We start from the raw sequence: 9901 nt of genomic DNA, 5'->3' as shown, positions 1-9901 counted from the left end.
TGTGAGCAAAGAGATAAAGGTGGAGCTCACAGACCAGAGTTTTATAGTCAAAAGAATACATTTCAAAGTAGCAAAATCCCTCTTCTAACCAATGAAATGGTTAAGAACACATCACCCCATGGTACCACTTGTCAGTTTGTTAATGTCTAGTCACTTTCAGACTAGCCCGTCCCTAGTACAACAACCATTATTAGAAATTAGTTCACTCTTACACAATATCCCAATCATTATATTCTACTTATAAGAACTAGTGATTATATTTCAAAGGTTAATTGATTAGAAAACATATGTGACTTAAATGTAATCAAGTGAGATTAATATAATCAATGTGTTATATGTAATATATGTAATTAGTAGATTTTAAAAATTTCCATTACAAATGACAGGGAGAAACAGAACAAACTAAGACAGACTAAATCCAGAAGAACTGTGGCAACATCTCCAAGGTGCTTCAAGAGACCTGCCTGCAAAGCTACCTGAAAAACTATGCGCAAGTGCACTCAGGGCAAAAGCTGCTGTAAACGCAAAGGATGGTCACACCAAATGTTAATTTCATTCAGTTAAATAGAAGTTATTTGATAAAGAAAATTTATTTCTGACATTATTTTTGACAGCATCCTCATTTTACAGAATTTTTACACAAGTGCCTAAAACTTTTAACAGCACTGTAGCTTTGCAGGTAGGTTTCTTGAAGCATCTTGGAGACGTTGCCACAGTTCTTCTGGATTTAGTCTGTCTGAGTTTGTTCTGTTTCTTCATGTCATTCCAGATCTCTGTGTGGAGCAATGGCTGTTGTCAGACTCCTTGTGCAAACAAAAATCTCACTGGATTATTACAATTAATGGCAAAATTAATGTTTGGAAATGCAAACTGATATTTCCTATTGACACACTACAGCAAAAGATCAGAATCAGAATCAGAAGAGCTTTTATTGCCAAGTATGCTTGCACATACTAGGAATTTGTTTTAGTGTCTGTTTTAGTGTCTTTAGTGTTTTTAGTGTTTGTTTTAGATATAACTGACTTGACTGAAATAACTGACTTAAAACCATTTTTAGCTGGTGAAAATACTAATGTTCTAATAATTTTGGCCACCACTGTAATATTATTGATATCATATCATCACATGTAACAATTACACAGTCTCCAGTTACGCTGATATTATTTTTTTCCCTCGCATTAGGGTCCAGGTCTGTACTATGTGGATGATAATGGTACGCGTCTCTCTGGCCGGATGTTCTCCACAGGCTGTGGGAACAGCTATGCATATGGTGTAGTGGACAGTGGTTATCGTGAGGATATGACCGTGGAAGAGGCGTATGAGCTGGGCCGTCGTGGTATTGCTCATGCCACACACAGAGACGCCTATTCTGGTGGTGTGGTCAACTGTAAGTACCAGTAATGTAAAAATTACAAACTGGCTTGCAATGATGTAAAATTGACCCCTTCTTTAACAATATTATAAATTTAATTGTGTAACAAAGTTGACCTGCAGTTACATACTATTTTGTTTGAACCAAGAGCTATGAGAAATATCATAATTTGTCCCCAACAAAAGCTTTGTATTTTTGTCCTGCATTATTGTTTTCTTAATTCATTGAACATTATTGTTTTCTTAATTTAAATTTACAGTATTATTGCATTGTGTGTTCATATATATATTTTATTTTCTATATATTTAGTATATCACATGCAGGAGGATGGCTGGATCAAAGTGTGTAAGGAGGACGTGTCAGAATTAATCCACCAATATAAGAAGGGAATGTTCTGATCACATCTGATCTCTCATCCAAGCAACTCTCACTGTTTTATTATTTTATCTGACAGTACAAAATTAAAATGATCTCAAAGACACTTTTGGTGCATTGTTTTGTAATTTTTTAAGATTTGAGTTTTGTTTTCTGAAACTCTGTATGATGAGGGTCAAAAACAAAACAGGGTTTTCAAACTCTTTCAGTGAATAGAAAATTAACATGCTTATTTTGCTGTGGAAATGTAGCCCCTGCATTTGTGTTGATTTGTTGTTTAGGCCCATGCATATGAAACAAACCTGGTCTAGGCATTATTATAATACAGAATAATGGAAGCTCAGTAACAATAGAACAACATGGAAGTTGTGAATATGCTTTTAATGAACAGGAATGTTTGGGTGACATTTATGAATGAATTAGTGATTTTAGTAAAAGTACTCAAGATAGTGACAATGACAATTCCCACTAATATCTCACAAAAACATACACACAGCTAAACGAATTTAAATAAATTACTGTTAATTATTTTTTATACAAAATGGCAAACACCTTCCCTTTTTTTGATTCTTTATTTATTAAACATTTTTGATTTTTACAGCAGAGCCCGAGATCTGCCCATATACAGAAAAAATAAAATAAAGTAAAATAAAAACTTGGGATACAATACAGTACAGAACAATATTAGTGTGATAACACATACATCTCAGGATTTCAAGAGGTCTGATAAAGTGTCAAGGTCCAACCAAAATTGTATTGTCTTTCTAGTGGCACCATGTATTTTGGCTGTGGCACGCTCCAAAAGGGCAATGTCCAGCAAGTATGACATCCACGTCGATCTAACTGGAGTAGATGGATCCTTAGAATAACCTTTCTGGCAGCAATAAGAGCAGCAGACATAATGCTTTTTTGACTGACAGATAGTGACAGTGACGAATTATCCAACAAAAGAAAAAACAGTGGGTCCTTTTGGATCTGCATCTTCAGTAGATCCGACAAAAAGTCCTGTACCAGGGACCAATTCGGGGACAGTCCCAGAACATGTATATATGTACCTTGATTTGAGCTATTACACAGGTGACAGAAGGGGTCAGACTTTCTTTTCATTTTATATAATAAACAGGGAGTGGCATATGCCTTATAGATTAACTTATAATGAATCATTTAGTGAGCTGGGGTTTTAGAGGTAGTAAAACAATTTCCCCAGACAGTGTCCCGATCAATCACAGTGTTAAGTTCTCTTTCCCAGAAACCCTCGGTCAGAAGGTCTGAATACTGTTGTACCACAATTTTGTCACAAACTGCCGTAGGAGATGAGCCAGAGGAACTTGGAGGAAACCGGAGTAAATGATAAACAAATATTTAATGAAAACAAAATGAACACACTAAACAAAAACCAGACCGAAGTAACACTTAATCACCGACCAGGGGAGTGAGGCACAATGAACATTATATACAAGGAACAGGGGTGTGATTACAAACGAGATAACAAGGGGGGGGAAAATACAAATATGGGCAAGACTGAACCAAAAACACTAAATCAAAAGGGGGAGCAAATGGAACAAACCAAATGTACTAGAAACACTGGGGGAAAAAAACAAGGAAAACAGAACAGACAAGACTATAATCCTGACATTAACGCCCCCCTCCGAAAAGGCGCGTCTCGCGCTGTATACCAACTAAAGGGGGAGGGAGGGTGGGCGCCCCCTGGAGGCCGGTAAGCAGGGACACAGGATACAGGGACGGCCTCCAGGGCGGATCAGGGAGCTCAGGGGGCCATGGCGGATCACACAGTTCAGGAGGCCATGGCAGGTCTGGGGGCTCAGGAGGCCATGGCCAGGCAGATAGTCCAGGAGGCCATGGCGGGTCTGGGGGCTCAGAAGGCCATGGCCGGGCAGACAGTCCAGGAGGCCATGGCGGATCTGGGGGCTCAGGAGGCCATGGCCGGGCAGATAGTCCAGGAGACCATGGCGGGTCAGTGAGCTCGGGCGGAGCGGACAGTTCAGGAGGCCATGGTGGGTCAGTGAGCTCGGGAGGCCATGCCGGTGCAGACAGTTCAAGGGTATAGTAGCACCCCCCCCAAAATTTTCTTGGGGACCCTTAGGGGGCCACAGGCCATAGGAAGGTGTTCTTGAGGCGTGGGCTCTGGAGGAAGCTCTTGAGGAGCGGGCTCTGGACGGCGCTCGGGGCGAGCGGGCTCTGGACGGCTGGGCGTCTCCAGCGGAGACTCTGGAAGAGCAGGCTCTGGCGGCACGGTCACTGGAGGGCGCTCTGGCGGCGCAGACTCTGGGAGGCTGGGCGGAACCAGCGGAGACTCTGGGAGGCTGGGCGGAACCAGCGGAGGCTCTGGGAGGCTGGGCGGAACCAGCGGAGACTCTGGGAGGCTGGGCGGAACCAGCGGAGACTCTGGGAGGCTGGGCGGAACCAGCGGAGGCTCGGGTGCGGCGACCATCTTGTCCGGGGGCTCAGGCTTGGCGGCCATCTTGGCTGGGAACTCAGGAACGGAGGCCATCTTGGCCGGGGACTCAGGAACAGCAGCCATCTTGCGTGCAGACTCTGGCGTGGCAGAGTGATTACCATCATCCACCATGACTTGGAACGGGGAACCACATAAATCGAGAACAAAATTGATAAAATCTGCTACAGGACGGTAGCAATCATTAGGACTTATCAATTGAAACAAACTATCATCTTTGAGTCCCATCTGGAAACGTGTTAACCATTTTGTCGCTCCATCTCACCAGATGGTAAACGCTCAAAAACTCCTCCACATACTCCTCCAGCGAGCGCTCACCTTGTTGCAGGTTTAATAGGAGGTCCTCAGCCCAGGTCATCTTCTGTTTGGGTCGGTGATTCTGTCACAAACTGCCGTAGGAGATGAGCCAGAGGAACTTGGAGGAAACCGGAGTAAATAATAAACAAATATTTAATGAAAACAAAATGAACACACTGAACAAAAACCAAACCGAAGTAACACTTAATCACCGACCAGGGGAGTGAGGCACAATGAACATTATATACAAGGAACAGGGGTGTGGTTACAAACGAGATAACGGGGGGGGACGCTAAACCAAAAGGGGGAGCAAACGGAACAAACCAAATGTACTAGAAACACTGGGGGAAAAACACAAGGAAAACAGAACAGACAAGACTATAATCCTGACAAATTTATAAATCGCTGTTGTACCACAAGCGATTTATAAATTATACTCACAATACCTCTGTCACGACATGTGTTGGATGAACATACTCGTACAAAGATAATGGTGAAATCCAAAAGTCTTTAATATAATCCACAATGAACTTAAAAGAAAACAACAAAACATGTGCACAATAAATGAGACCGGACAATAAACACTGAACTGAATGCAACTTATTAAGGGGTGCTAATGATACAAGGACAGGTGTGGGTAATTAACTAATCAGGACTTAACGAGGACAGGTTCAGAAGATACTTTAATCGACCAGGGTACTCCGTAAGCTTTTAGTGCAGATCTTAATCTTAAGTACCAGAAAAAGGACACCCCAAAACATTTTTAATGTCATTGTTAAAGGTAAGATCATGTAGAAATAGGTCTTTGAGGTAACAATTGTACATCCACACTTTTTATAGGGCATATAGTGCACACTTTTTATTGTGCACCTTCCCCTTAAAATAGGAAACTACTGGACCTGTAATTATGTCTCTATCTTGCAAACTAAACATTTATTCTAAGAAAGGTGGACTCACCACAAGATATTCAAATTTGTTAAAAGATCAGTTTTAAAAACAGACATTCAGACACAGTTGCTCCTTTTTGTGAGGTTTCTTTATTTTTAAAGAATCAGAATAACATTACAACCTTTTGAAGGCAGCCAATATACAAAATGTAACCTGATTTAAATTTAGTAACCCCAAATAAAGGAAAATGTGTATATTTTACTGTACTGTTTAATAGTGCATTATCTTTAATATTATTATTTAAGAAGAATTAGGATCAAGAACAGTGCAGCTTATCATCTAAATCACTTAAAAAAAGAAATAATAAAAAACAGAAAAAAATCCTTAAAGCCCATACAAGGAATAAAATATGAAGCCTACATATTGATAGTTTAATTTATGTGCAAAAGACCAATTCCACAAATCACCCAGTCTAGGCCATTTTTAAAAATGTTATATTTTAAAGGTAATTACATATTCAATTAATTAAACAACTTGATAGTTTTCAATTATTTACCAGAATCCTAACTAGAATCCTTTCCCAATTTTAGTTTACATTCTATCTCCCAGAGAAATGGTCTCTAGAAAAAAAGTGATTGATCTTCTTAGATTGACAGAGGCTGTTGTACCCAGGTAGTTACACTTAACTGTAAAACCCTCAGGTTTCTAATTACTTTACTGATTTCTTTTTTCATAATCAGTACTGATATCAAAAACTGACAAATCAATCTTTCATAAATCTTAAATTAATTTTTAAATCAATAAATTCAATTTTACCAAGGTTCATAAAATGAAAACCAAAAAATTAACAGACATTGACTTTTTAGATGCAATTAAAGTTGAACCATAGGACAGATAAATCCCACTGCAGAAATTTTTGATCTTGTGTGTGTGTGTGTGTGTGTGTGCAAACGTGTGTGAGTGAGTGTGTTCATGTGATGTTTTGGAAGCAAGATGAACAGCAGTATAAGCATCATTTTTTCAACTTCATCTCTCCCACATGTCTGGTCACCTGTAATGCCAGAAAATATTACATTTTGCTCATTTCGCATGACTGAAATAGTTACACTGATAAAAGAAAACACACTTACATCTTTATGAATGAGCTGAGCTGTTTGAACCATCATCAGAGGCTACAAAAGAAAACAATATTGCAATAACATCACAGCAGACTGCACATGCAAGACTGTTTAGATTAGCACAGATGGCATCATATATTTATACAAGGTCGTGTTTATTAGTTTTACATTATGGAGACATATTGTAGAACTAAACTTATATCTTGATTTGACATTGTGAATATGCTTTGAAACAATCTGTATTGTTTAAAGGGCTATAGAAATAAAGATGACTTAATTTACCATCTTTCCTTTAACAAAACATTACTTTACAGAAATTAACATAATATATAATATAAACCAGTGCACAATGAACTTACCACTGACAGGTTTAAAGCCTGAAAAGCAACCCGAGAGGTGATCTGTTAGTTCCATAATTTTACACAAAAGTAACAGTATCCAAAACATAGGGCCAGATTTACTAACAGCGCAAATCCTTTTTTGGTTTTAAAAATCTACTGTCAGGATTTATTAAAACATGCAGCAAAACATTAACAATGAAAAGGCGTGGACACAGTCATTTTGTAGGCTAACCTTATTGCATATGAATATGTAAAAGTTTCCCTGTCATGGGATTGCACTTTTGCTCTAATTTACCCTGTTCAATAAATCTGGCCTTTAGACTACAATCAGTGAACATATGTGAAAAATAAATATATAAAAACTCAATACAGTGATGATGAAAATATCTGAGCCTCTGTCCTCACCTTTCTTTTTCTGATACACCAAATACCCAGCAACACCAATGACCACCAACAGGATGACAGCAGCAACAGCGCCAACAATGATGCCAATAGGAACAGAATCTGAAGAACAGAAGAAAATATCAAATCATTCAAAGAGCATGACATGTTAGTAACAGTAGATACAGAACACTGTGTCTGTGACATCTGCAGTACATTACTACTATCTGACAGCATGGAAAATGTCACATTTTTATGCAGAAAGCAAATTTTTTACTTAAGATCTCGTGGTCTACTTATCAAGACTCTTACCAAAGTTAGTGATGATCTCATCCTCTGTTTTTCTGATGGTTTTGCCCTGGTGCTCGACCACACATCTGAACTGGTTCTGCTTCCACTCATCAGGTTTAACACTGATGGTGCTCGTCCTCTGAAAGGTCCCGTCCTCGTTGGGAAGAAGTTCACCCAGATCCACATCCTCATCATGGTCTTGTCCGTTTTTCTGCCAGGAGATTTTTACTCCACTGGGGTAAAAACCTGTAGCATGACATGTGACTGGAGATGAGGGATCCTTCTGCAACAGAGAAACCTGAGGAGAGACTGGAGAGACAAGATAGAGCGATTGAGATACAAAAACAATAAGATTTAAAAAAATAAATAAATAAATAGCACAGAGCCTGGTTGCATTCCTATTGAAAGATCCTTTTCTGTTGAAGAGTTCACCCTCACACATTTTGAACCACTTCTTATGTTTAAAAGCTACTCTTTAGTTATATGCCTGTTAGCGTCATAAACATTTACCATCTAGTCTCTGAAGCAGCCACAGCATTTTAACTTGCTTCTAAAAGAATCTGAGATCTTCTGCTGAGTGTTGTGACTCATACCTAAACACTCTGCATCACTAGTGCAGTGCTGTACCAGGTGAGCTACTGAGCAAGTTTACTACATTAGAAAAGTGATACTGTGATGAGTGGGGCAGGGCCGTGAGCTGTGGAAGCGAAGCAAGGGCGGTGGTGCAAGTGTTAATGAGTGACACCTGTGTGCCACACTGATTTCGAGTCCCATGGAGGAGCTCCAGAAAGATAAAAAATAAAAAATAAAAAATTAGGTAGAGGCATGTTTTCCAATAAACCCAGATCAGGTGGATCAAAGACATCTTCACTTTAATCTAGACTTTCAATATTGAAAGAATATAATATCTAGCTCTTTGTCAGCCCAGACAGTAATTTAACACAACATCAGCATTTGGATAAACTTAACAATATCAATGTCATCCATGTCAGCCAGGAATCTGTGGGTTGTGTTTATAACCAGCCCACCAGACCATATTACAGACTGCATTGCTATGACTGATGAATCCTGCAGATCTGAGCTTTATAAGACAAGAAAAATGAGACCCCTCCTCAGTATGCTGTGCAGTTCCTTATACAGAGTTTCCTCATTGTTTCTCATCTTCTGAGTGCAGATGAGATCATTATAAAATGTTAATAAATGTTAATGACCCAAATCTTTGACTTTTGACCTTTGTTTGACTTTAGTGCACACAGAGTAAAGTCTTCTTTTGGCTTGTTATAATAGGGTTACACACTCTCCTGACTTCATGATTATGTGAAAATTTCATTGCTGTATGATGAAACTGCTAAGGAATATGTGCACTTTATTCTGATGTACCTGCTTTCTGGCAGGACAATTAAACCACGTGATGTACAGGCACTCCAGTGATGCACAACATGTTATAATACATGAAGTTCCGAACGTAGGTTCGGGAGGAGCCTAATCATTCAGTCCTGTCAATCATCATTATGAGCCTATATAAGCAGCTCTCATTGCACTGTCCCAGGCTCCGATCTTCCGGCATCCCTCCACCTCCCCTTCTCCTCCTCTGTTTCTGTTATTCTCCCTCTAGGTAATATCGCATTGGGGGGGGGGGTCGAACTCTGCGCTCAAGCCGAGCCTCGGGTTCGAGCCTCGATTAAGGACAGCAAGCCAAGTTTGTTTACCATTGCCCACTAGGACTGGATGGGCAGGCAAACTCGTGAAAGAAGTTTACAACACAAATATCAAAATGTGATTCAGGCTATCTCCTGAAATGCAGTCTGTCATTCACATTCTGCTAATGCATCAAAGAAAAAAATATATTCTTACCTTTTCTCTCCAGAGTGTCCTTGCCGTAACCCACATACTTCTTTAACCACTCAATGCATGTGTTTTCCAGATATCCTTTCCACTGTTCTCCATATGCTCTATCAGCTTCCCACTTGTGTTTGGTAATGACAGCTTCAGGATTGGCAGCAGTATAGGTGAGGGTGCTTTTATCAAAACTGACAAAGTCACCTCCATCATAGCCATACTGCCTGTATCCTCGAGTGCTCCCATCATCACTGAGCTCACAGCCATACATCAGCTGCCACGTGTGAACACCTGAAAAGAGGAAACAACATGATAATTTGGGTCACGATTGTATTCCTGCAGTATTAAAACAACATTTAAATATGAGTAAAGTTCATCAGGTAAGTGAGTCTAACAGTGTTGATCTGCTCATTGTGAGTCTATCAGTGTGTTTGTGTGTTTTGTGTGTTCAGTCACTCAGAGACTCAGATTTGATCTGGTCTGTATGAGGACTGATTAAAGACTCATCTTCACTCACAGACGT

The 9901-nt window shown here is 39.7% G+C and overlaps 3 protein-coding genes across 4 annotated transcripts; 1 reads left to right on the top strand and 2 right to left on the bottom strand.

Moving 5' to 3' along the window:
• Positions 1-1182: 1182 nt before the first annotated feature.
• On the top strand, positions 1183-1853 carry LOC127159237 (proteasome subunit beta type-8; the record flags this gene model as incomplete). Its single annotated transcript, XM_051102121.1, has 2 exons — positions 1183-1387; positions 1682-1853. Coding segments are annotated over 2 exons (294 nt in total), but the record flags the coding sequence as incomplete, so codon positions are not given.
• Positions 1854-2280: 427 nt separating this feature from the next.
• Positions 2281-5445, bottom strand: LOC127159238 (uncharacterized). 2 transcript variants are annotated; one of them, XM_051102122.1, is made up of 2 exons: positions 4542-5445; positions 2281-4339 (listed from the first exon to the last, which is right to left on the bottom strand). In XM_051102122.1, the coding sequence occupies exons 1-2, from the start codon at positions 4579-4581 to the stop codon at positions 3804-3806; spliced, it is 576 nt and encodes a 191-aa protein (XP_050958079.1). In that variant the 5' UTR covers positions 4582-5445; the 3' UTR covers positions 2281-3803. The 2 variants fall into 2 exon arrangements, with proteins under 2 accessions (XP_050958079.1, XP_050958080.1); XM_051102123.1 differs by having other exon boundaries at positions 2281-4303.
• A 93-nt stretch (positions 5446-5538) lies between these two features.
• Positions 5539-9688, bottom strand: LOC127159239 (class I histocompatibility antigen, F10 alpha chain-like; the record flags this gene model as incomplete). The annotated part of the gene is made up of 6 exons (XM_051102124.1): positions 5539-6459; positions 6539-6580; positions 6886-6903; positions 7273-7371; positions 7561-7848; positions 9394-9688. Coding segments are annotated over 5 exons (738 nt in total), but the record flags the coding sequence as incomplete, so codon positions are not given.
• Positions 9689-9901: the final 213 nt, after the last annotated feature.

This window comes from Labeo rohita, unplaced genomic scaffold (assembly GCF_022985175.1).
Source record: "Labeo rohita strain BAU-BD-2019 unplaced genomic scaffold, IGBB_LRoh.1.0 scaffold_2016, whole genome shotgun sequence".
Classification (NCBI taxonomy): domain Eukaryota; kingdom Metazoa; phylum Chordata; class Actinopteri; order Cypriniformes; family Cyprinidae; genus Labeo; species Labeo rohita.
This window is presented reverse-complemented; position numbering and strand designations above follow the sequence as displayed.